Raw genomic sequence first — 27,622 nt, 5'->3', positions numbered from 1 at the left:
CGCCAGCATTCAAAAGTGACCAAAACATCAGCCAGGAAGCATAGGAACTGAGAAGTGGTCTGTGGTCACCACCTGCAGAACCACTCCTTTATTGGGGGTGTCTTGCTAATTGTTGTCTATTCCATTTGCACAACAACATGTGAAATGTATTGTCAGTGTTACTTCCTAAGTGGACAGTTTGATTTCACAGAAGTGTAATTGACTTGGAGTTACATTGTGTTGTTTAAGTGTTCCCTTTATTTTTTTGAGCAGTGTATATACACAGTACCAGTCAAAAATTTGGACACCCCTACTCATTCACAGGTTTTTCTTTATTTTTACTATTTTCTACCCTGTACAATAATAGTGAACACATCACAACTATGAAATAACACATATGGAATCATCTAATAACCAAAAAAGTTTTAAACAAACCAAAATAGATTTTAGACTCTTCAAAGTAGCCATCCTTTGTCTTGATGACAGCTTTGCGCACTCTTGGCAATCTCCCAACCAGCCAAATGAGCAATGCTTTTCCAACAGTCTTGAAGGAGTTCCCACATATGCTGAGCACTTGTTGGCTGCTTTTCCTTCACTCTGCGGTCCAACTCATCCTAAACCATCTCAATTGGGTTGAGGTCAGGTGAGTGTGGAGGCCAGGTCATCTGATGCAGCACTCCATCACTCTCCTTCTTGGTCATTTTACATTACATTTAAGTCATTTAGCAGACGCTCTTATCCAGAGCGACTTACAAATTGGTGCATTCACCTTATGACATCCAGTGGGACAGTCACTTTACAATAGTGCATCTAAATCTTAAAGGGGGGGGGGTGAGAGGGATTACTTATCCTATCCTAGGTATTCCTTAAAGAGGTGGGTCAAATAGCTCTTACACAGCCTGGAGGTGTCCTTTTGTCCTGTTGAAAAACAAATGACAGACCCACTAAGCGCAAACACAATGGGATGGCGTATCGCTGCAGAATGTTGTGTTAGCCATGCTGGTTAAGTGTGCCTTGAATTCTAAATAAATCACTGACAGTGTCACCAGCAAAGCCCCCCCCCCACACCATCACATGTCCTCCACCATGCTTCATGGTGGGAAGCACACATGCGGAGGTCATCCATTCACCTACTCTGCGTCTCACAAAGGCATGAAGTTGGGACCAAAAATCTCAAATTTGGACTCATCAGACCAAAGGACACGTTTCCACCGGTTTAATGTCCATTGCTCGTGTTTCTTTGCCCAAATAAGACAATGGTGTACCAGCTATTGCAGTGGTCTGATGGGATAGGTTCATTCTATGAATTATATTTCTATGATTGAAATGACACCCACCCTGTATTCAAGAGTATGCTGTGTCTCAACTGATGACGGGCAGGGTATGCAGATTGGGTCATGGGTCAGGTTATAGGTTAGGTAAGGTTTAAATGATGAAGTCAATCTCAATGTGATTTGGATTTTAAAGGATTAGCGCCTAGACTGGTGCAAAAAATATTTTTGACCAATCACACATGAAGCAATTACACAACAGCGCCTCTTCAACCACAGGCGACTGAAGAAATTCAGCATGGGCCCTCAGATCCTCAAAAATGTCTACAGCTGCACTATCGAGAGCATCTTGACTGGCTGCATCACCGCCTGGTATGGCAACTGCACCGCCCTCAACTGCAAGGCTTGTACAGAGGGTGGTGCAGATGGTCCAACACATCACTGGGACATAGCTCCCTGCTCTCCAGTACATCTACACCAGGCGGTGTTTGAGGAAGGCCCGGAAGACCAGCAAGGACTCCAGTCACCTGAGCCACGGACTGTTCACTCTGTTACCATCTGGCAAGCGGTATCTGAGGAATGGGTCTCAGACCAACGGTAGAACACAATCAAATGTACGTTGTGGAGAACGTGGACAGAATCTTGAAATCCAGACATTAGAATGGAATTTCAGCAATGTTAACAAAATTAAAACTTATTAGAAAGTGCATTCATTTGGCCAAGATTATTATAAGACATGAACAAACTGCATCAGTGATCCATATTTTCCTTCAATTTCTGAAGAGGCAAAGGCATAGGAATGCCCCTGTCTGTGTGTGAGTGCTTGTCTGCCTTTTTGTGTACTCGTTAGTGACGTTGCTAATGTAATGACAACAGACTTCTAGTAGAGGGAAAGGTCCCCAAAAACCTTATCAATGAAATGCTAACTACAAAGTAGCTATGCCTACCTGGCAGAATGATATCATGATTATTTTCATCAGTACAGTGGCCATTTGTTTTGCAAACACTGCAATCACATGAGCGCTACAGAATCATCGCTAACCAAACAACAGTCTCTGGCTAGTGTGAAGTTGAATTAAGGGCCACTACACTTAGACCTCAAAAGTGGTCTCCTGATGTGGTTTAAGCATTGTTGAGCACTTAGAACATCCAAATGGTCTGTTTTTCTATTTAAAAAGTGTGATTTTCAGACCGAAAACCATGAACAACAAAACACAGAAAACCGAATTTGGGAAAGAAATAAACGGAATCAGGCAAAAAAGCATAACTGATTTTATATGGCCCTACAACATGCTCCGAGACAGCTTCTACAACCAGGACATCACTGCTGAACAGCTAACCCTATCTGTCTCCCTGCACCTTAGTGACTACTTGCACCTAAGATACTATTTGCACTCTCTACACATCCAACCCTTACACACAAGCACACACACCAGAACCACCCACAAACACACAAACACACAAACACAAATACACACATACACACAGCAGAGGAGCTATTGTAATGGCCAGAGTGGAATAAATGGAATGGTATCAAACATATAGAAACCATGTTTGACTCTGATCCATTTATTCAATTACAATGAGCAGGACTTCCTATAGCTCCTCCCACCAGCCTCCACTGAAACACACACACACACACACACACACACACACACACACACACACACACACACACACACACACACACACACACACACACACACACACACATATATATCTACAGTCAACAATGCTGTTCTATTATACCTACAGTATCAGATTTCTATTCTGTTAGTGATAGTGATTCACAAGCTCAACCTATTTGAAATATCGGCAACACCTGGCATCGTTTGCCGGCCAGATTCAAAAACTTGAAAACCGCATTAGAAGAAAGAAAAGCTTGAAAACCCATTTAGATTTTTTCCTAGAGGGACCATAATTCATGATGGTTTTTATTTTAGTTAGTTTTGCAGTCAAATAAAATAGTTTCTGTATAGTTTTAGTTTTCTAAAACTGTTTTGTTAATTATTTTATATCAGTTTATAAAATAGTTTTCATGATTAGTTTTCATTTTCATTTATTATAATAATCTTGATTCACATGGTCACGTTCATCTGAAGCAAGCACTTCTCCCTCAGCAGTGTAACTCTTGGCAATGTGTGTGTGTGTGTGTGCTCCTGTGTGTGTGTGTTTTGTACAGTATGTGTGTGTGAGCGATATAATGAGAATGCATGAACATGTGTCTACCTTGGTCCCAAATTGGCACTCCATCAAGTCGTTCATAATCTCTCCCTTTCATATACTGCGGTCCTACTTTTTTAAGACCTGGCTAGCATCGATGCCACAGACACAGACAAAGAAAGAGTCACGCCTCAGCAGGGACCTCAGAGGTGGTTTCACTCAGAAAAAGAGGACCAGAAATATAACATGGCATTTTTTTGCATTATTTCATCTTGGCACTTGAAAAATCCACTGGGATTCGTGTGTCAAATACAGAGGGGGAAAAGTATTGCAAAAATGAGGAGCCTCAGTGCTTTTGTGGCCATAGCATTTACTTTGAAGAAGAGAAAATGGGTTAAAGATACATTTTTTATAAGTGTGCAGGAATTTAAAACAGCTTATTCAAGAACTGTCCCACTGGGCACACACTGGTTGACTGAACGTTGTTTCCACGTCATTTCAATTAAATTACATTGAACCAACGTGGAATAGATGTTGAATTGGCGTCTGTATCCAGTAGGGTATTACGTGAAAACACAAATTCAGGAAAATCATGTAATTCAAGGCCATGGCATGTCTCTTATAAAGATCTCAGAATAAAACATACTTTTGCATGGCACTGAACTATATTCATGCCAAAAACTAAACTCAATGGTATTATGTCACCAAGAGCACAATCAGCAGAGCCAGTTGCCTTTCGACAGACTAACTGATGCCACACACGGGCGGTGCAGTACTGCACTCCCCTCTCACCAAGTCTACATAATCCAGCAGAAAAAGAGAGTGCAGTTGAAAGAGGGGCTCAGCAGGCTGTGTCTCCTCAGGGAAGGGAAGTCGTACTGGGACTGAGTGCGACCAAGGGCCCTTTTCCCTCTCGGAGACTGCCTCCCATCTTTGTCCCCTTATGAGCTCTTAAGAGCTTCCTGCTGCGCCTTTGTTATATTGGAGGATGTGGAGGCAGTCTGAGGCAGTCTGAGGTCCAATGAAGGAGACTCAGGGATTACCATGGCATGCAGTAAGGTCCTGTGAGCACTCTTTCTCTCTTTCTTTCTCCCACTCTCCCTCTATCTCTCGCTCCCCTCCTGATTGTCCCGTCTTTCATTGCCCTCACAGAGCCCATAATATTGCTGTGCCATGGTCACGCCAAGGGGAGTGGGTAATGTTTGGGTTTTATAACAGAGCATCATCTTTATTATCATCCCAAAGTGATAGAAAGCTAGCTCTCAAATGCACAAGGACAGAGTAGCCTTCCAGGACTATATACTACATAGATGCAAAGGACAGATAGATAGATGTTTCTGACCAACAGCACTTAGAGCTGTGGAACTAGGTCATTGGCACAGTGACATGGGAGCACACCACATTTACTACCATCCCATAAACCAACACAAAATGTATGATGGTTTGTGTGGTAGCAGTGTAGTCTTGATGCTGGAAGTATAGACATGAATGAAATGCATGTTTGATTGAGGCTTGTTGATCTCGGACTTCTATTAATCTCAGCATATTGAATTAAAAAAGATTCAGAGTAAAAGAGAGAAAGAGAGAGGGGTAGAGAGGGAGTGAAAGAAAGAGATATGGAAAGTAAGAATGTCAGAAACAGAGAGACAGAAAAGGGTTAAAACACAGAGAGTGATAGAGAGTCAGTCAGTCTTTCTGTCTCAGTCACTCACTCATTAAGACAGTAATTCACAGAGGGAATTATGGATTCACAGTCATGCGGTGAGGCCAGAGTAGCTGATGGATGGTGGATTGCAGCTCTTAACTGTAGGACTGGGAGAAATATAAAAAAGATACTGTAAACATGTTAAGGAAGACAAGTAGATCCCTGAAATAGACATTTAATTTTGCAATTAACGATTGTCGCCATCCGCTAATGTAGCCATGAGATGAGTTCTAAGGAGCTACTGTATGTCCATCCCCTGAGAGATCTGGCAGGTTAGCCTCTGGAGAAAACACACCAACAGAGACACAGTGAATTCTATTACAGCACAACATAAAACATTCAGCACTGATAGAATGATGCACTTACTAACTCAACCTTTAAAGTGAGAAAGAACAGTTTTCACTCTGCCAGGTAAAGTAAGAAAGACAAAGTAAGTATTCAAACTAGGAGCACAGACTGGAGAAACTGTCAGGCACAAACAGGTGTACAGTGCCTTGCAAAAGTATTAATTTCCCTTGGCGTTTTTTTCTATTTTGTTGCCTTACAACCTGTAATTTAAATGGATTTTTATTTGGATAACATGTAATGGACATACACAAAATAGTCCAAATTTGGTGAAGTGAAATGAAAAAAATGTACTTATTTAAAAAAAGAAAAGGACCAGGAACTTTGAACATCCCACAGAGCACCATTAAATTCATTATTAAGAATATGGCACCACAACAAACCTGCCAAGAGAGGGTCCTTCTGTAGCTCAGTTGGTAGAGCATGGCGCTTGTAACGCCAAGGTAGTGGGTTCGATCCCCGGGACCACCCATACGTAGAATGTATGCACACATGACTGTAAGTCGCTTTGGATAAAAGCGTCTGCTAAATGGCATATATATTATTATATATTATATATTATTATATTATATATTAGAGGGCCGCCCACCAAATATCACGGACCAGGCAAGGAGGGCATTAATCAGAGACGCAACAAAGAGACCAAAGATAACCCTGAAGGAGCTGAAAACCTCCACAGCGGAGATTGGAATATCTGTCCATAGGACCACTTTAAGCTGTACACTCCACAGAGCTGGGCTTTACAGAAGAATGGCCAGAAAAAAGCAAAAAAAAAATTATGGCATGTGAGACTCTCCAAGCATATGGAAGAAGGTACTCTGGTCAGATAAGACATAGCCTTTTGGCCATCAAAGAAACCGCTATGTCTGGCATAAGTCCAACACCTCGCATCACCCCATGAACACCATCCCCACAGTGAAGTATTGTGGTGGCAGCATCGTGCTGTGGGGATGTTTTTCATCGGCAAGGATTGGGACTGGTCAGAATTGAAGGAATGATGTATGATGCTAAATATAGGGAATTTCTTGAGGGAAACCTGGTTCAATCTTCCAGAGATTTGAGACTGGGACGGAGGTTCACCTTTCAGCAAGACAATGACCCTATGCATACTGCTAAAGCAACACTTGAGTGATTTAAGGGGAAACATTTAAATGTCTTGAAATGGCCTTGTCAAAGCTGAGACCTCAATCCAATTGAGAATAAATTAAATTAAAGATTGCTGTACACCAGCGGAACCCTTCCAACTTGAAGGAGCTGAAACTGTTTTGCCTTGAAGAATGGGGAAAAATCCCAGTGGCTAGATGTGCCAAGCTTATAGAGACATATCCCAAGAGCTGTTCAGCTGTAATTGCTACAAAAGGTGGCTCTACAAAGTATTGACTTTGGAGGGGGGTGAATAGTTATGCACGCTCAAGTTTTCTGTTTAAAAAAAAATCTTATTTCTTGTTTGTTTCACAATAAAACATATTTTGCATCTTCAAAGTGGTAGGCATGTTGTGTAAATCAAATGATACAAACCCAACAAAAATATATTTTAATTCCAGGTTGTAAGGCAACAAAATAAGAAAAATGCCAAGGGGGGTGAATACTTTTGCAAGCCACTGTACTTACATTGACTGTCCAAGAGAAGGCAGAAATCTTCAACTCACATACTGTATGACCGAAAGTGGTTGAGAGAAGGGATTGATTGATAGTGGGAAAAATATTCCTCCTTTGCAAAAATGTAAATATACATGAGAGGTAAGTGGCTTACTTCTCATAAAAAATGTCCCACTTCTGCCTACAATTCCCGACTCTACAAGAGAGAGTATCTTCCAGCCCTGTGGGGGAGAGCAGGGAGCCTATCGCTGTGTTTGTGACAGTGCCATGCAGAACTGTCTGTCATAGCCGGAGGAACAGTGGGACTGTGTGTGACTAAAACCTGAAGTATGCTCAAACATGTTGCTGTTCTTATTAGAGATGGTCCTTCTTTGGGAAAAATGAAATGGTAAATATTATGCTTGAAATGTTGTCACAATGTATGTTAATAATGACATAATTACTACATAATTTGGAGATAAGGTCTCTGTTCTCCATGAATGTTCATCCCGTCTTCTATCAGAACCGCATTCCTTTCCTACTCTTAGCACACATCTATTATAACCATTGAGGAGAGGATAGCACCTCTATATCTATTCTTAACTGAAGGCTCTAACGGTCATTCAGACTAAAGTTAATGCAAATTGAAAGTAATTCTCATTGAAAGTAATTCAGATTGAACGTAATTCAGATTGAAGGTAATTCAGATTGAAGGTCATTCAGATTGAAAGTAATTAGGATTGAACGTAATTTGCAGATTGATTGTTTCAATAACACACATCTTGCACCACTCAGAGTAAACGCTTTCGTATAAAAGACCACAATCAAAGTCGCAATTTGGAGCATCTTCTGGGTTTATGAGGATTTCTTAGTTTTTGCTGTCATGGTGAGCTTTAGGTGTGTGTGTGAGACCTGGCTCGGTGAAGTGTGTTGTGTGAGGTGTGGTGTGAGGGGTGGTGTTAGGGGTGGTGTTAGGCATCCGTGTGAGGGGTGGTGTTAGGCGTCCGTGTGAGGGGTGTTGTTAAGGGTGGTGTTAGGGGCCGTGTGAGGGTTGGTGTTAGGGGTGGTGTTAGGGGGTATTGTGAGGGGTGCCTCTTAAATGTCACCCTATCCCCTCTAGTGCATTACATTTGACCATGGTCTGCATAGGGTTCTGGTCAAAAGTAGTGCACTAGGAGATAGGGTACCATTTCACATGCAGCCTAGGAGCAGAGGTTGAGGAGACTTACAGGGGATGGTGCGCAGGTAGAGGTTGTCTCGGATGACCTGCTGCAGCTTGTGATCCAACGAGCCCTTCTGGAACTGCAGGCTTAGGTAGTGGCGCAGGTCTGTGTTCAGAACCTTCCCTGAGCAGACAGAGACACACAGTGTTATTACAGGGCCAGTGTACTAGAGTTACAGTGTCTAGAGGTTAGAGGTCAAACAATATGCCTTCCCTTTCCATCCGTCACTCCTGTGAAGACACCTCATCTACACAATAAAACTGACAACAAAAAGGTTTTATATAATATGCATACAATGATAGACACTCACCGCAACAATGACAACCAAGCATAGGCCAAAAGCTTATATTCCAAAGGAACTGTGAAGTCTCAATGCAAAAATTTGAGTAAGAGGTTCTAACGGAAAACTCTCAGGAGCATCTCCTAACCAACCCCCCAATGACTTTGTAAAAACAGAGGAAGTTCACAAAGTTTGAGAGGAGACAGGAACTTGAGAGTCATCCTGTGAAAGCAGGTGAAAGTTTGCTGAGAGTCGGAAAAGATGAAGAGGAGAAAGAAAAGAAAGAGTGGAGAGAGAAGGAAGAGACCAGATCTTCAGGGTCTTGGATGTGAGCCTAGTCCCCTGGCTGACAGTGGGGGGAAAAGTGGCTTTGAAATGGCTCGACTGGCGCTGAGCTTCAGTAATCATCATGTTCCCTCTCTCTCCTCTCTACTCTCTGCCGGGCGGACAAAACTCTGCTTAACACAACTCTGTACGCATGGCTATGAATACTAATACATCCTTTCAGAAAGGAACAGCCCCCTACAGTAGATATAGCTGGTGATACAATGGGGATGCAGCGTAGGGTGTAATATACTGAACAAAAATAAAACATGTATTTTTACATGCGCCGAATACAACAAGTAGATCTTACAGTGAAATGCTTACTTATACTGGCTTGCAAAAGTATTCACCTTGTCATGACGCTAGTCCTTTCAGTGATTTGGCTAGCAGAGATGTGAACAAACCCCCCCAACCCCCACCCAGGGGGGGGGCAGTTTTACGACCTTACAACCACGTCGTAAATACCACAGAGACTCTCCCTGACCATGCAATTGAGAGAGAGTTTCACAGTAAGACAAAGGGATTCCCCCGTCCAATTCTACTAAGTCCCAGAATTTGAGAATTGAACAATACTCCTATTTTTGAGAATGTGTAAACTGTCGGTGGAGAAGCCAACTACGACCCGGTCCGTTTTGTTTGTGACCTTATGAAAGATAATACAGCCACATTATCCTAACTCTGTTCATACAGGTCCCTCAGTTATGAGGTTTGCATCTAATTATTGTATAAAATGAACGAGTAAAGATGAAACTATTTGCGAAATGATGTAATGTGATGTTAACTTTTAAATAAGAAAATGGGCTTCCCTGTAAAGTTGAACTAAGTCAGTAGCCACACCCAAGCGAATAGGCATTGGTTGGAAATTACGAACCAACCCATTTTCTACATTTATATAAGAGCCCCCGTGACCCAATTCACGTTGAACTAAGCAAACCCCAGCGTGAGTTGCGGTGGCGAAAAGTTGAATATCCACTCTCCATAACAAAAAGTCAAACAAGTTCTGAATACCGTGAGGATTTGTCCTCACGTTTAAAAGGGCTAATTCTAATGTCAACCATACAGGCCAGGAAACGTGGAAGCTTGCTCTACACGTGAAATGGTATGAACTCTGAACTATTGATCACTCAAGAAGAAGTGAGTCCTAGATGATAGCCTTACAGACTGCAGCTGGAAAGGTAGCAAATCTAGTACGAGAACAAGTACGAGGCCATTCCAAGACATTTAAATGTTTCCCCTTAAACCACTCAAGTGTTGCTTCAGCAGTATGCTTAGGGTCATTGTTCTGCTGGAAGGTGAACCTCTGTCCCAGTCTCAAATCTCTGGAAGACTGAAACAGGTTTCCCTCAAGAATTTCCCTGTATTTAGCGCCATCATGCCTTCAATTCTGACCAGTTTCCCAGTCCTTGCCGATGAAAAACATTCCCACAGCATGATGCTGCCATGGGTGTTCTCGGGGCGATGAGAGTTGTTGGGTTTACGCCAGACATAACATTTTCCTTGATGTCCAAAAAGCTAATTTTAGTCTCACCTGACCAGTACCTTGTTCCATATGTTTGGAGAGTCTCCCATATGCCTTTTGGCGAAGCACCAATGTTTTTTCTTATTTTTTTCTTTAAGCAATGGCTTTTTTTCTGGCCACTCTTCATAAAGCCCAGCTCTGTGGAGTGTACAGCTTAAAGTTGTCCTATGGACAGATATTCCAATCTCCGCTGTGGAGGTTTTCAGCTCCTTCTGGGTTATCTTCAGTCTCTTTGTTGCCTCCTCTGATTAATGCCTTCCTTGCCTGGTCCGTGTGTTTTGGTGGGCGGCCTTCTCTTAGCAGGTTCGTTGTGGTGCCATATTCTTTCCATTTTTTAATCATGGATTTAATGGTGCTCTGTGGGATGTTCAATGTTTCTGATATTTTTTTATTATCCAACCCTGGTCTGTACTTCTCCACAACTTCTGCTTGGTCTTCATGGTGCCGCTTGTTTGGTGGTGCCCCTTGCTTAGTGGTGTTGCAGACTCTGTGGCCTTTCAGAACAGGTGTACTGTGATGAGAGTATATATACTGAGATCATGTGAGAGATCATGGGACACTTAGATTGCACACAGGTGGACTTTATTTAACTAATTATGCGACTTCTGGACGTAATTGGTTGCACCAGATCTTATTTAGGGGTTTCATAGCAAAGGGGGTGAACACATATGCACGCACCACCTTTCCCTTTATTTATTTTTTTAATTTTTGGAAATAAGTCATTTTTTTCATTTCACTTCACCAATTTAGACTATTTTGTACATGTCCATTACATGAAATCCAGATATAAATCCATTTAAATTACAGGTTGTAATGCAACAAAATACAAAAATGCCAAGGGGGATGAATATTTTTGCAAGGCACTGTACAAGCCCTTAAACAACAATGCAGTTAAGACAAACAAGTGTTATGAAAGTATTTACTAAATAAACCGAAGTAAAAAAAAGAAAATAATAATAATACAAAAAATTGAATTAACAAATAATTAAAGAGCAACAATAAAATAACAGTAACAAGGCTATATACAGGGGTTACCGGTATAGAGTCAATGTGTGGGGGCACAGGTTAGTCGAGGTAATTGAGGTAATATTTACATGTTATATTGTTTAAGTGTCTATGCATTGCTAATAAACAGAGAGCAGCAGCAGCGTAAAAATGGGACGGGAGTCAATACAAATAGCCCGGGTAGCCATTTGATTAGCTGTTCAGAAGATGTATGGCTTAGGGGTAGAAGCAGTTTTAGAAGCCTCTTGGCACTACGGTTGCAGTGCGGTAACAGGGAGAACAGTCTTTAACTAGGGTGGCTGGAGTCTTTGGCCATTTTTAGGGCCTTCCTCTGACTCTGCCTGGTATAGAAGTCCTGGATGGCAGGAAGCTTGGCCCCAGTGATGTACTGGGCCGTACGCACTACCCTCTGTAGTGCCTTGCGGTTGGAGGCCGTGTAGTTGCCATACCAGGCAGTGATGCAACCAGTCTGGATACTCTCGATGGTGCAGCTGTAGAACATTTTGAGGATCTGAGGACCATGCCATATCTTTTCAGTCTCCTGAGGGGGAATAGGCATTGCCGTACCCTATTCACGACTGTATTGGTGTGTTTGGGCCATGATAGTTTGTTGGTGATGTGGACACCAAGGAACTTCAAGCTCTCAACCTGATCCACTACAGCCCCGTCGATGAGAATGGGGGCGGGGTTGGTCCTCCTTTTCCTGTTGTCCACAATCATCTCCACGTTGAGGGAGACGTTGTTGTCCTGGCACTACACGGCCAGGTCTCTGACCTCCTCCCTATAGGCTGTCTCATCGTTGTTGGTGATCAGGCCTACCAGTGTTGTGTCATCGGCAAACTTGATGATGGTGTTGGAGTTGTGCCTGGCCAAATAGTCAAGAGTGAACAAGGACATAATGACTACCGACCCGATGCACTCACGTCTGTAGCCATGAAGTGCTTTGAAAGGCTGGTCATGGCTCACATCAACACCATTATCCCAGAAACCTTAGACCAACTTCAATTTGCATACAGGGACTATGCTGGTCTGCTTGAAACATTTTGTTATTATAGACTCGGTCAGGTAGAGGTTGAAAATGTCAGTGAAGACACTTGCCAGTTGGTCAGCGCATGCTCGGAGTACACATCCTGGTAATCCATCTGGCCCTGTGTCCTTGTGAATGTTGACCTGTTTATATGTTTATATTCTGAATGTGTTACAATGCTATTTTATTGAAAGGCTCCTGGTGCTGGCACGCAAGCACACATGCACTCACATGTACACACACACATGCACACACACACAACCATGTCACCAACCCCGTGGCTGTACAGTGCCGTCTTTGTGTCAGAAGGTGTTGTTGAGGTTGTCACATCAGAGATGAGTCTCATTCCTCCTCTTTACAGATAACATTGTATCAGCTTTCCTCTCTTCAGGTGGAGACTCAATGGCCTCCACTGTACCCAGTCAGCCCTGTATGCTGTATGCTGTATGTATTTCTAGAGACTGCAGTCAGCCAGAGAGAGAGAGAGAACTTCACCTCACATTCTTTGCTCTATCAGCTCTCTCTCAGTGTACTCTTCTTTACACCCCCCCCCCCCTTTAGACCCCCCCCCCCCCCCCCCGTGCCTCTCTGTACTGCCACAGTACCTATCCATTTCCTCCATCTATCTACAGTGACTCTTTCCATTACCGTACACGCTATTGGAAGCAACAATTGGAACCAGAATCCTTTCCAGGTATTTTAATCAGGGCATGATTCATAAAGATAGATTCCTTTGATTAAGAGCTTTTCAGTCAGTCTCTATTTTTGTACCTATTTATTACACTACCTTTTCATCCTCAAATTCGTTAGAGATGAATGAGTCACTCACAAGTGGAAGGTCACCCACAGGAATTATTCAATATCTCTTTGGAGTTTTCTTTAGCATCAGCAAACAAGTAATCCTCTGTAGAGCCTGTAGCATCTCAGGGCAGATACCAGCAGAGAGGCGGAGCAGACAGAGCCGAGTCAGACGCCCCTGGTGAGGTGCTTGACTCAGAGCCTCCACACTTACACTAACACTTTGCTACTGAGGGAAGAACATGCTCGCAAGCACACACACAGAACACACACACGGCAGCATCTGACTGGCATCATGCAGAGAAGAGCGGGGCTGAGGAATGTAGAGCTGGCACTGGGTAAAGGAGAGACAGATATCACAGTCACCTAATTGGTCTGTTTCCAAAAGACACAGCTATGCAGCTTATGGTGACTTGTTGTTTTGTTCCACAACTCTCGTATGTGCATGTGGAATTCTTCAGGGAGGTCATTTATTCTGATATCTGAATGCCACAAAATGAAGATTCCCCTAAACCAACAGGTTTAGTACCAGACCGCAACATACCAAGGTATCTTCTCTATTTGGCCGAAAGTCTTTTCCTAGATAAGTCCCAAATTTGTGTAATACAGAGGACATGCACATCCATTCCCTTCCTCCATATGGCTGAGTTGTTTGCTGGCCCCAAGGCGTTTACTAGCATAGCAGTGGGTGTATGCTCTATGAGTGCATGCTCTATGATTGTATGCTCTATGAGTGTATGCTCTATGGGTGTATGCTCTATGGGTGTATGCTCTATGAGTGTATGCTCTATGGGTGTATGCTCTATGGGTGTATGCTCTATGGGTGTATGCTCTATGAGTGTATGCTCTATGGGTGTATGCTCTATGAGTGTATGCTCTATGGGTGTATGCTCTATGAGTGTATGCTCTATGAGTGTATGCTCTATGAGTGTATGCTCTATGGGTGTATGCTCTATGGGTGTATGCTCTATGAGTGTATGCTCTATGAGTGTATGCTCTATGGGTGTATGCTCTATGGGTGTATGCTCTATGAGTGTATGCTCTATGAGTGTATGCTCTATGGGTGTATGCTCTATGAGTGTATGCTCTATGAGTGTATGCTCTATGAGTGTATGCTCTATGGGTGTATGCTCTAGCTCTATGCCACAACACAGTGAGGCCCAATCACAACACTACATCCTGTGACTAATGGCAGGATGTTGGTGTCCTGTTCATCATGGCTTCATATTCTCTCTCTCTGTAGGTGCAATGCGGGTCAAGCTGCAACTCAGACAGTAAACGGTGTCTGGATTGAGCCTGTGTAGGAGTAGGAAAGGCTATAGTCTCACTACAGCCCTGTAAATTAATTCTCTACACTTATATAACCAGCACTTTGTGTAGGCTTCAGCAGCTGCAACTGTCTAATTGAGTACAAGGCCCTAGAATAGAGCCTCAACCTATAGCAGTATTTGTAGAGCTTGCTGTAGCAGGCTCACATGGTCACAGCTGCACCCATATTAAAGTTAACCAACCATAAGCTACCTCCATACCTCCCCCTGCAGAGCCAAAGAGCAACAGAGAGGAGGGATGACCTTCCTCCTCTCAGGTTCATGATTAGCAGCAGTCAGCAGAACAGTGACTGTAATGAGGATCCCAGCATCTGTGAGGGGGCGAGAGGGAGGAGAGGGTTACCCTCAGGACACTGACTCATGGTGTCGCTCTTTCTCACTCTTTATCACATTTCCCCCCTCTAACTTCTGTTCTAGTTTGCTCTCCTTCTTCCTCTCAGTCATTCTGCATCTCTTCATTGTCCATCTCTCTGTCTCCCTGCTGTAGGCGGTCCCTTCTTGTTATATAATTTGTGGGTCCGTGGAGTCTGATACAGCTGGAGAGTAAAACACACACACCTATCCCATCTCAGTGAGGAGCCTCATTTAGCATCTAGCTCAGATCAACAGAGCAATCAGTATGACTACACTCACATGTGAATGGAGCACATTTATCCACCCAATCCACTACAGTGTAACATACTGGCCCATTTCTCTCTCACACACACACCCAGACAAACATGCACGTACGTACGCACATACTCATATTACCGCAGCACTCTGCTGGAGAGAGACAGATGTGAATTTCATAGTTCTATCCAAAAACAAGTGTGACTCAAGTAGACTGTGTCGTTCAATATGGTTCAGAAAAGGCCTTCGTCCTAATCCCAGGCCTGTTGTCAACTCATGTCTCCGTAAAAGTGAAGTCATGTTTCTGTGAAGCAAGAACACGGCCAGATGTACTCCATAATTGAAAAGGAAAAAAAAGAGAAAAGAAATGAGGGAAAGCAAACCGGCATAGAGAACACGGTGAGGAACATGGGAGAGAGAAGCACAGTGATGCACAAACCCTGCCACTTTCCCTGACTTCAGGTGACACATCGTCAGACAGAGTGGCAGAGTCGCTTCCCCTCCAAGCATACCCCTTTCCAACCACAACACATACCACAGCAGAGAGAACATAACGTAACACTCACATCAGGAAGTAATCAATCTAGCAGGCGGCCGCAGGAAGAGAATATGATTGAATCAGAATGCATTTACAGGGCTGTTTATTTGTTGCTATTACACTGAGTGTCTAAATCAAAACACGAAAAGGCCTTAATTTGCAATCACTTCAACTGCATCTCATTAGCTTTGGCACATATAGACTAAAACAGCAAAAGATAATAATGAGAATAATGTGGTTGAGTCAATCAATCAGTATCATCTCCTGCTGGCTGGCTGGCTGGGTTCAGCATTAGTCCTGTCATCCGCTAGTGAATGATGAGGGAAATGTGGGATTATATCACAGTCATCATCCTCAATGGCCTCAGATATGAGCCTGACTACAACGGGCTTATTAACCGCGTGCCATTGTGACGGGGGAACTAAAGGCCAATCGGAGAAGATGGATCCTGGTCTGAGGCATGACTGACTGACTGAAGAAACTCCAATTATCATCGTAGCCATTGCTGTTACGATCATATCTGCTCCAGTCACTGTTTTGTGGCAGGCAGCCCTTGAGTGATGCACAGGCTCCCTTTCGTCCATGAACTCTCCACTCACTCACTCACTCACTCACTCACTCACTCACTCACTCACTCACTCACTCACTCACTCACTCACTCACTCACTCACTCACTCACTCACTCACTCACTCACTCACTCACTCACTCACTCACATTGTGAGAACACATCCCTTCCAAGGCTACTGATCTATGTCAAGGTTTCGACTGAAGGAGCTAATTTCTAAATTAATTTATATGCGTGCTTCTCGACATTTAGATGAGACTGAAACAAGAGTAAAGGATCTGTGCAGCAAAATAAGTGTCTGCTTGACCACAGGCCACTGCTCCTCTGTCTGTTTGACCACAGGCCACTGCTCCTCTGTCTGTTTGACCACAGGCCACTGCTCCTCTGTCTGTTTGACCACAGGCCACTGCTCCTCTGTCTGTTTGACCACAGGCCACTGCTCCTCTGTCTGTTTGACCACAGGCCACTGCTACTCTGTCTGTTTGACCACAGGCCACTGCTACTCTGTCTGTTTGACCACAGGCCACTGCTACTCTGTCTGTTTGACCACAGGCCACTGCTACTCTGTCTGTTTGACCACAGGCCACTGCTACTCTGTCTGTTTGACCACAGGCCACTGCTACTCTGTCTGTTTGACCACAGGCCACTGCTCCTCTGTCTGTTTGACCACAGGCCACTGCTACTCTGTCTGTTTGACCACAGGCCACTGCTCCTCTGTCTGTTTGACCACAGGCCACTGCTCCTCTGTCTGTTTGACCACAGGCCACTGCTCCTCTGTCTGTTTGACCACAGGCCACTGCTCCTCTGTCTGTTTGACCACAGGCCACTGCTCCTCTGTCTGTTTGACCACAGGCCACTGCTCCTCTGTCTGTTTGACCACAGGCCACTGCTCCTCTGTCTGTTTGACCACAGGCCACTGCTCCTCTGTCTGTTTGACCACAGGCCACTGATCCTCTGTCTGTTTGACCACAGGCCACTGCTCCTCTGTCTGTTTGACCACAGGCCACTGCTCCTCTGTCTGTTTGACCACAGGCCACTGCTCCTCTGCCTGTTTGACCACAGGCCACTGCTACTCTGTCTGTTTGACCACAGGCCACTGCTACTCTGTCTGTTTGACCACAGGCCACTGCTACTCTGTCTGTTTGACCACAGGCCACTGCTACTCTGTCTGTTTGACCACAGGCCACTGCTACTCTGTCTGTTTGACCACAGGCCACTGCTCCTCTGTCTGTTTGACCACAGGCCACTGCTACTCTGTCTGTTTGACCACAGGCCACTGCTCCTCTGTCGTTTGTCAGCGTCTTGTTGCGGGAGAAGGGCATTGTTTGTGAGCCTCTTGAAGTGATAGGTTATCGTCCCCCAATGCTGTGCATTTCATTGTTGAATGAGCAAAAAGCATCTCGAGGGCTAGCGGCCATCTTCAGGAGAGTGAGGGATTGTTGTGAGAGCTCGACCCCACTGCCCCACCTCTCAGTCTCCTCACAACATAATGTTGTGTTGCTTGGTGCAGAGATCCTTTGTTTGGCTGTAGCGCTAACTTGAGATGAAGTTCAATCTGAATGAGACCATGAAGAGTCAGATGAGACCATTCCAAAATGTCTACTCTTTGGCTGTGGACACTCCTAATGTTCATCTCATCTTAATGCCTATCCAAATCCTATTATCCAAGATTGATCAAAAATCTGTTTTGAAACGATACTGGTAAATGGTAAACGATACTGGTAAATGAAACAAGTAAATGGTTTAGGACTATACAAGACTTGAATATATACCTTCACATTCATTAGGTGTTAAACCTGGCCTCTCCTGCTGTTACTGTAGGAGAGGAAGGAGAAAGGATGGTGTTGTGTGCCAGGTTAATAAGACAGCAGATAAATAGCACAGGGATGTTTGCAGCAGCCTAGCTCTCACCTGCCCATCCCCATCATAAGGCCTTATTGGGGGAACTAAGCTGGTTAGCTAAACCCATAGGGAAACATTTGGACTGGAAACAGAGAATGCACATCTCTAATTGGCTGGGTGCTGGGCCATCCACTACTGCTGCAGACACCTTAGACACCACGGCAGGAGCGGGATAACGAGCTCTGTAAACCACAGTCAGGCCTAGAAAAGCACTTGTAAAAAGAGTCAAAATATAACTGTATAGGAGCTGTACTTGATTCACTAACCATAGTACAGCAAATTAGTGCAGAAGGATGTGGTGGTTGCAGAGATATGATTGCAACATGGCTGCTCTGCTGGTTGTGTGGCTTGCGGGCAGGCAGAGGAAGGCCGTGGTACACAGCTGGAGATAGCCCTTTAAGAGAGAAATGCTCCACTAAGCCACTTCTCTCCAACACCACCTAGCTGAGAGATGTACCATAGACCTGCAGAGAGAGTCCCTAGGCAGAGCCCTAATCCTGTGGCGCTGTAAAGTGTAAGGTGGTTATCATGGCCACACTCAGAGGCACTCAACTGATACTCAACACATGACAGAAAAGGGATTTCATGTTTCCAATGAGGAGCTGAGGAAAATCAATCATGTGCTCCGACGGCCGGGGACGAGGGCCTGCCTGCCACCCAGCTCACTGCTGAGGGAGCTCTGCCAAGTGTGCTGACACTTACAAGCCTGGAAGTGGATGGGAAAGCACTGAAGGCTTGTCTCTACAGTATATGTCTGTTTCTTAGTGGAGCTCTTGGCCCTACTGGACCCTGTCAATTGTAATAGACAAAACACAGAGATAGAAAAGGTGCTGACTGTCTCCTGGGGTCATCTCTGTATGACTCATATGAAAACCTGGCTCAAAGGTTCAACTGGAAGGCCAGGTTTTTGCCATGACCTTTGTAAAGGTGGTGAGTAAAGAGAGGTGAGTAAAGAGAGGTGAGTATAGAGTGGTAAGTAAAGAGTGGCGAGTAACGAGTGGTGAGTAAAGAGAGGTGAGTAAAGAGAGGTGAGTAAAGAGTGGATGTGTTGTTTGATAAATGGGAGAGAATACTGAGAGGAAGAGAGATGTACCCAGAGACACCAGAGATGGAAACTTTCCTCCCGAGGACTACAAATGTTTCCACATGGGCCACTGCACACACAGATACGCACGCACACATGCACAAACATGCCTGTGTACACACACATGCATGCATACACTCCCAAATACACACACACCAGGCAAATTTCGGCAAATGAGGTTTCAGGGTTGGTTCCACCACAAGCTCCACTTTGACCACCAGAAGGATTACCACAGCTTATAGGGAAGCCTTGCGCTTAGAGTGTTGGGCCAGTAACCGAAAGGTTGCTAGTTTGAATCCCTGAGCCGATAAGGTAAAAAGTCTGCCAATGTGCCCCTGAGCAAGGCACTTAACTCTAATGTCTCAAGGGTCGCCGTTGATATTGGCAGACCCTGGCCGTGACCCCACTATATGAAGGTGTCTCAGGGATAGATGAGATATGCAAAAAAACACATTTCCAATTCACATGTGTAATAATACACACTTGTACATGTGTGAAATAGGACAAATATAAGTTCCCAACAAATTATTACAAACAAACATACACACAGTCTGCAGCTGTGATTTGCCATGTAGAAATAATATGTTTTCAAAACCTAATCTGCTGTAAACATTAAGAAGAATTCAATTTCTGTCTCCCATTTTCACGTGGCCAAATTCATAGGGCCTGCTAATTCTCTGAGTGGAAATCGATGATGGATGCATAGTCGATAGAGACATATTCAGGTGCGGGCCATTGAAGGGAGATGGAACAAGCTCTTTCTGCAGACACATTATGCAACAGACATCTCCTCTGGTATTCTTAGAGCAGTTGACTTGAAAATGCATTTCAGTAGGAATGTCTGCTGAGCAAGTGCATGATGTAACGTGATGAATCCCTGGAGACATGAGGGATGAGATGGAAAGTTGGACATTTATGAAAATGCACGCTTCTCTCTCAGGCTCTTCTGCATGGGCTGATGAAGAGGACATGCCTATCTCTCCTCACTCCCCTCACTACAAGGGCCTCCAACCTTCTACTACCATACACAGACAGGGGGATGAAACAAGGAGTGTTGGCAGCCATTATCCTAATACTCATGAGGGGGGATGACACTACGAGTGCTGCTGAGGAGTAATTGCTCCGCCATAGTAATTATCAGGCATAAACACAACTGGCTGCTTGGCCCTTCAGAAGAACCACCAGCTGTACTTATTTCAATTGATTTCCTTCTATGAAACTACTGAACAAGACTTTAGGTTTTCACTAATGTAATGAAAGGATATTATACAGCCTCTGCAGGATTTAATACAGCCTCTGCAGCCGTATGCTCTGCCATGGCACAGATGAGCTGGCTTCAGATCAGAGAGAGAGAGAAGAGGAGGAGGAGCAGGAGAAAGGAGGGTGAGAGAGTATGAGAGAGAGAGAAAGGGAGAGGGAGGGAGAGAAAGAACGAGAGAGAAGGGGGAAGAGCAGGGGAATGATGATGAGGAGGGACAGTGTTTATCTTGATCATCTCAAGGTTAAGTTAAGTATCCTATCTGTAAAGCTTCATTGGGCATGTCCTCCCTTTATGGGCCATAACACCCATAAACCCCCCACATCCCATAGCACCCCCACCTCACAGTGCTAATCAGACTGTAACAGGACAGCCTATCATATCCATAGATGAATACTAATAAGTACAGAACATAGCAGTCAGTCAGTGTGCAGAACCTAAAATACATGCAGCATACATCAGAGACCACAGCAATCTAATGGTCAATCAATATATAAGACAATATGTGACGAAAAGTATTTGATCAACTGACAGCTTTTTTCTATTACAGCTGCAAATCAGTTTGACATCACTATAGACAACACTGCCACTCACTCTTAGCTTGGTCTTCCCCTGGTGTGCAAAGGGATCATACATACAATACATCACACCCAATGAACATAATCAATTAAAACCTGTTATTAGCCTGCTAGGAACAGTTATTTAAGAATCAAGTATGAGTGAACTTTCCTCCAGACCATGCAGCTCCACAACATAATCCTTTGCAGCTCCACAACAATTCACACAGGATTAGCACCCGAGGGAGCCTGGCTGTGAAGAGTGAAGAGGGACGGGTGCAGAGAAAGGGAGTTGAGAGGGAATGCAGTGGAAGAGAGGTAGTGGTGGGTGGGGAAGTGGTCTGAGGGACCCTATGGGGGATGAGAGAGGGAAGTAAGGCCCTAAACAACACATAGCGGGCTATGGAATAGGAGAAGAGACAAGAAGAGATGTGTAATGTTTACAAAATGTACAGCTGTATGTGTAGATAACATATTCACATTGGTGATGTCACAAATCCCGCCGAAGGTGGTTCCTCTTCCTGTTCGGGCGGCGGTCGTCTTCGCCGGTCTACTAGCTGCCACCGATCCCCTTTTCTGTTTCAGTTAGTTTTGTCTGATTTGTTACACCTGTTTCTTGTTTGGGTTTTGATTTGGGCTATTTAAACCAGGTATGCCCGCCTGCTTATGTGCGGGCTTGTTTTTCTGTTCATGAGGTGTGTATTCTCATGGACTATTTTCTCAGGACTGTTTGGTCCTGCTCTTGGGCTGGTTTAAGTGATGTGCCTTAGTGTTTGGCGTTACCGTTACTTGTTGTTCTGGATTAAAAGATCACGATTTAACTACTTCTGCTCTCTGCACCTGACTCCTCCACCCACTACTGCTAGAAGCTGTGACAGGTGACTTGCAGGCATGAATAAATGATTCAAATATTTGGCAGATGTTATCGCGGGTGTAGTGAAATGCTTATGTTCCTAGCTCCAACAGTGCAGTAATACCTAAAAATACACACAAATCTCCAAAAGAAAAAGAAAGGAACTAAGAAATATAGAAATATTTGAACGAGCAATGAGTCCGGAATATAAATATATATGCAGTGCATTCAGACAGTATTCAGACCTCTTTATACACATTTGGTTACGTTACAGCCTTATTCGAAAATGCATTAAATCGTTTTTTCCCCTCTAGTCTCCCAGTCCCTTCCGCTGAAAAACATCCCCACTGCATGATGCTGCTGCCACCATGCTTCATTGTAGGGATGGTGCCAGGTTTCCTTCTCCCCAGATTGCTGTTTGTCCTGGCGGCCAGCTTTAGGAAGAGTCTTGGTGGTTCCAAACTTGTTCCATTTAAGAATGATGGAGGCCATTGTGTTATTGGGGACCTTCAATGATGCAGAAATGTTTTGGTACCCTTCAACAGATCGGTTCTTCAACACAATTCGGTCTTTCTGAGCTTTACGGACAATTCCTTTGACCTCATGGCTTGGCTTTTGTTCTGGCATGCACTGTCAACTGTGGGACCTTATATAGACAGATGTGTGCCTTTCCAAATCATGCCCAATTAATTTAATATACCACAGGTGGACTTCAATCGATTTGTAGAAACATCAAAAACATGATCAATGGAAATAGGATGCACCTGAGCTCAATTTCGAGTCTCATAGCAATGGGTATGAATACTTATGTAAATAAGGTATTTCAGTTTTGTAAAACCTGTTTGCACTGTGTCATTATGGGGTATTGTGTGTAGATTGATGAGGAAAACAATTAATTTAACATAACAAAATGTGGAAAAGGTAAAAGGGTCTGAATACTTTCCGAATGCACTGTATGTGTATGAGGGTGTGTATAGACATTATGGACAGTATATAAATAGAAAAGGTGTGTATAGAAGTAGTTATATAGGATGAACCATGACTAGAATACAGTATTTACATATAATGTGGGTAAAAATAATGTGTAAACATTATTAAAGTGACCACTGTTCAATGACTATGTACATAGGGCAGGAGTCTCTAAGGTACAGGGTTGTGTACCGGGTGGTAGACGGCTAGTAACAGTGACTAAAGTTCAGGGCAGGGTACTGGGCAGAGGCCGGCTAGTGGTGACTATTTAACAGTCTGATGGCCTGGAAATTTAATCAGTTTTTCAGTCTCTCGGTCCCAGCTTTGATGTATCTGTACTTGCTCCGCCTTCTAGATGGTAGAGGGGTGAACAGGTCATGGCTCGGGTGGCTGAGGTCCTTCCAGTTCCTTTGTTTTGTTGACGTTGAGGGAAAGGTTATTTTCTTGGCACCACTCCATCAGGGCCCTCACCACAACTTTGTAGGCTCTCTCGTCGTTGCTAGCAATCAGGTCTACCACTGTTGTGTCATCTGATGATAGAGTTGGAGACGTGCGTGGCCACACAGTCATCGGTGAACAGAGAGTACAGGAGGAGGCTGAGCATGCACCCTCTGGGGCCCCAGTGTTGAGGATCAGCGTAGCAGAGGTGTTGTTGCATACCTTTACCACTTGGGATTGGCCGGTCAGGAAGTCCAGTTGCACAGGGCGGGGTTGAGACCCAGGGCCTCAAGTTTATTAATGAGCTTGTAGGGTACTATGGTGTTGAATGCTAAGCTGTAGTCAATGAGCAGCATTCCTACATAGGTATTCCTCTTGTCCAGATGGGATAGGGCAGTGTGCAGTGTAATGGCGATTACGTCATCTGTGTATCTGTTGGGGTGGTATGCAAATTATAGTGGGCCTAGGGCAGTGGAGGCTGCTGAGGGGAGGGCAGCTTATAGTAATGGCTGGAACGGAGTGAATGGAATGGTATCAAACACATGGAAACCATTTGTTTGATGTATTTAATACCATTCCACCTATTCCGCTCCAGTTATTATCATGAGCCCGTCCTACCCAATTAGGGTGCCAACAACCTCTTATGTCAGGTAAGCTGGAAGTGATGATCCTTAACTAGCTTCTCAAAGCACTTAATGATGACAGAAGTGAGTACAACGGGGCAATAGTCATTTAGTTCAATTACTTTCACATTCTTGGGTACACAAACAATAGCAAGTGGGGACAACAGACTGGGAAAGGGAGAGATTGAATATGTCCGTAAAACACTCAAGCCAGCTGGTCTGCACATGCTCTGAGGATATACAAATTCTCTGATGCTCATGCTCTGATTCACGCATGAGTCATTCTGTATATCTGGACTACAGATATGAACATGGGTAGTGTTGCCTACAGTATGCGATTGCAGTAGAGTTTTTCTACATAGAGAATTAGAAAGTGTGATAACTGCTTACTCTATTTACAGTATGCAAGCATTCCTTAATTACAGTCAATTATATCTGTCGCTTGCGGCTCAGCTCTAGAAGGCATATAACTCAACTTCCTATTTAAAGCAGCCAAGCAGAGGTGTGATACTGCCAATGGGGGTGTGCTGGGTTGGCTGCGCCGGGTTCTGGAGCCTTTGATTAAAGCCCTTCATCCCTAGCCTAATGTCCTGCCTGCCTTCCCCTGAATTATTCACTGGCTTTGTGGAGTGGGCTGGGGTGTGTGTACTGCATGCTACAAGCCTGCTAAGTGTGTTAGCCAAAAAACATAATGCAATAAAGCTCAGCCATGCATAATGGATGGGATCCCAGGACCACCACCCGCCATGGGAATCCAGAATGAGAGATGAGGGATCAGGAGAGCTCAACGGCAATGTCACCAAAACATTGGTCTCCTATGTCGCCCTCGTTCTCCGTCCATCCATCTTTCCCTTCCCCCTAAAACACAGTTTAAAATGCTCCATCATTGGACAGTGATTCGTCAAAGTCAGCATAGTTTTTCTTCTTTGCCTTCCTCACAACCACTATCTGAAAGTGCACAAGGCCAAAGCACTTCTGTGGGGGTCAGAGGTGAAGGGTGTGTGTTTGTGTTTCTTCACCATATAGCATGAGGAGGCTACAATAATGAGCCCTACTCTCATCTCAGGGGGGGGCAGCATCCTCAGCTGTTCCTCACATAAAGGAAATGAGCCTTCTGACACACAGATAAAAAAATCTCCTCACAGCGTAACCTAACAGTGGCTCCCTCTCCCACAATCACTAATTCACACTCTCTGTATCTCAGACATCACTGGTATTAATGTACTCTAGCTGAGGAACGCTCAACACCATTCCCTTATATCGAGGTGGAGTTGAATATTGATAATTGGTTGTACAATTTTCTATTAACAACAGTGAGTCACCATCAGTCGTAAAAATGTGTACAAATTTAAATTCTGAAAACACTTATGTGTACCTATGTTTGTCCTGTACAACTGTGGCCCTTCTGCGGGGTGCTGAAATTCAAATTCAAATTTTGATAAAAACTTGTATTGAATACAACCACTGACTTTTTACTTAAGTCCGAGATCTGTATGTAAGGACGAGATGCTCATGTCTCTGCCCTAACAAAATAGGAGTCGTTGTCCCAAGGTCGGAAAGGCAGGCGACAAGCTTAGGTCCAAAATAAGCCCATAGAAAACCATTGGGTTATTTTTGACAGATTTTGGAGAGAGTGAAACCTCTCGCTTCGCCTCTTCCTCTCTGTTTGTGTTGCTCAAAGTTTCTATTAAAAGTATGAATTTCCGCACCACGCACGTGGAAGGACCGCAGTTGTACAGGGCAAACAAACAGTGCCTTGCAAAAGTATTCAGACCCCTTTATTATGCTACAAAGTGGGATTAGCATGTATTTAATTGTCACTTTTTATCAACAGTCTACTGAAAATACTCTGTCAAAGTGGAAGAAAAGTGGAAGAAAAAATCCTTTAAAAAATGAATACAAATTTGACAATGAAAACATTATCATGGCATAAGTATTCAGCCCCTTTGTTTAGGCAAACCTAAATCACATGATAAGTTACATGGACTCACTCTGTGGGAAAATATAGGAGTTTACAGGATCTTTAAATGACTAACCCTTTCTCTGTTTTTTTATAAATACAATATCTGTAAGGTTCCTCAGTCAGTTATTGAATTTCAAGCACAGATTCAACTACAAACACCGGGGAGCTTTTCAAAAGCCTCATAAAGAAGGGGAGTGATTGGTAACAATATCAAATCCGACATTGAATATATCCTTAAGCATGGTCAAGTCAATAATTATGCTGTGGATTATGCATTAAACCACCTAGACACATTAAAGATAGTCATCCTTCTGAACTGAGCTGCAGCATAGTAAGGAAACTGATAAGGGATGTTACCATGAGGCCATTGGTGATTTTAAAACAGTTACAGAGTTCAATGGCTGTGATGGGAGAAAACTGAGGATGGATGAAGAACATTGTTGTGACTCCACAATAATGACCTAAATGACAGAGTGAATAAAAATAATAAAAATATGACAAAACATGCATCTTGTATGTAACAAGGCACTAAAGTAATATTGCAAAAAGAAACACAGCCAAGGAATACACTATTTGGCCTAAATGCAAAGCCTTATTTTGGGGTCAAATCCAACACTACGCTTCACCGACTAACTGCCTCCTTATTTTCAAGCACGGTGGTGGCTGCATCATGGTATGGGTAAGCTTGACATCGGAAAATACTGGGGAGTTTTTCGGGATAAAAAAAAATGGGATGGAGCTAAGCACAGGCAAAATCTTAGAGGAAAACCTACCTCAGTCTGCTTTACACCAGACACTGGGAGAGGAATTAACCTTTCAGCAGGACAATAGCCTACAACAAAAGGCCAAATCTACACTGGAGTTGCTTACCAAGAAGACAGTGAATGTTCCTGAATTGCCTTGAAAATCTATGGAAAGACTTGACAGAGCTTGAATAACTCTGAAAATAATAATGGACCAATATTACACAACCCAGGTGTATAAAGGTCTTAGGGACTTACCCAAGGTGTTTCGAACATGTATGGACTCAGGGAGATGAATACTTATGCAATGACTATATATTAGTTATTTCATTTCTATATTTAACAATTTTTTTTCAATCTTCCACTTTGACATTACAGAGCATTTTGTATACTGACACATTTTTCAATTAAATCTATTTTAATCCCACTTTGTAATACTTTTGCAAGGCAATGTAGGTACAGGTAAGCGTTTTCAGGATTACCATTTTTATGAGTTTCAACTGATGGTGGTGACTCAATGTTGTTGCTAGCAAATCGCGTGACCAGTTATCAATACTCAACTCCACCTCGATATAAGAGAACGGAGATGAGCGTTCCTCAACTAGCATTATTGTAGGTTAGAGGACTACTAAACATAGACACATTTAAGGGAATTGGACAGAAACATGGGATTGGTAGGAGAACATTACATCTCCCAATCAATGTGGGGCTACTGGAACAGCTCCATCAGCATTTCATTTAGTCTGGCAGCTGCCAGAGAGATGGCAGTGTTGCTGTGAATGCAGGGCCTGGGGTGTCTATGTAGGAGCTGACCACCCAGACTGGGGAATATGTTTTATATGCTGTGCCAGGGAGAGCTGTTAGTGAAATGACCAACAAAATCAAGGCCACTGTTGAGGACCCTGAATACATCCCTAGTAAGTCACAAAGAATTGTGAAATGCTGGTATGTGTATGACAGTATCCAGACACGGA

At 43.7% G+C, this 27,622-nt stretch overlaps 1 protein-coding gene across 1 annotated transcript in view; it reads right to left on the bottom strand.

Moving 5' to 3' along the window:
- LOC124004355 (membrane-associated guanylate kinase, WW and PDZ domain-containing protein 3-like) overlaps positions 1–27,622 on the bottom strand; it is a 153,995-nt gene that overhangs the window by 39,844 nt on the left and 86,529 nt on the right. The window contains exon 2 of the mRNA XM_046313195.1: positions 8,271–8,387. Coding sequence (XP_046169151.1) covers positions 8,271–8,387 — 117 coding nt within the window. The remainder of the gene's footprint in view (positions 1–8,270; positions 8,388–27,622) is intronic.

The sequence above is a fragment of the Oncorhynchus gorbuscha genome, linkage group LG18 (genome assembly GCF_021184085.1).
Source record: "Oncorhynchus gorbuscha isolate QuinsamMale2020 ecotype Even-year linkage group LG18, OgorEven_v1.0, whole genome shotgun sequence".
NCBI classification, from domain to species: domain Eukaryota; kingdom Metazoa; phylum Chordata; class Actinopteri; order Salmoniformes; family Salmonidae; genus Oncorhynchus; species Oncorhynchus gorbuscha.
Note: the sequence above shows the minus strand (reverse complement) of the source record. Positions and strands in the feature narration are given on the sequence as shown.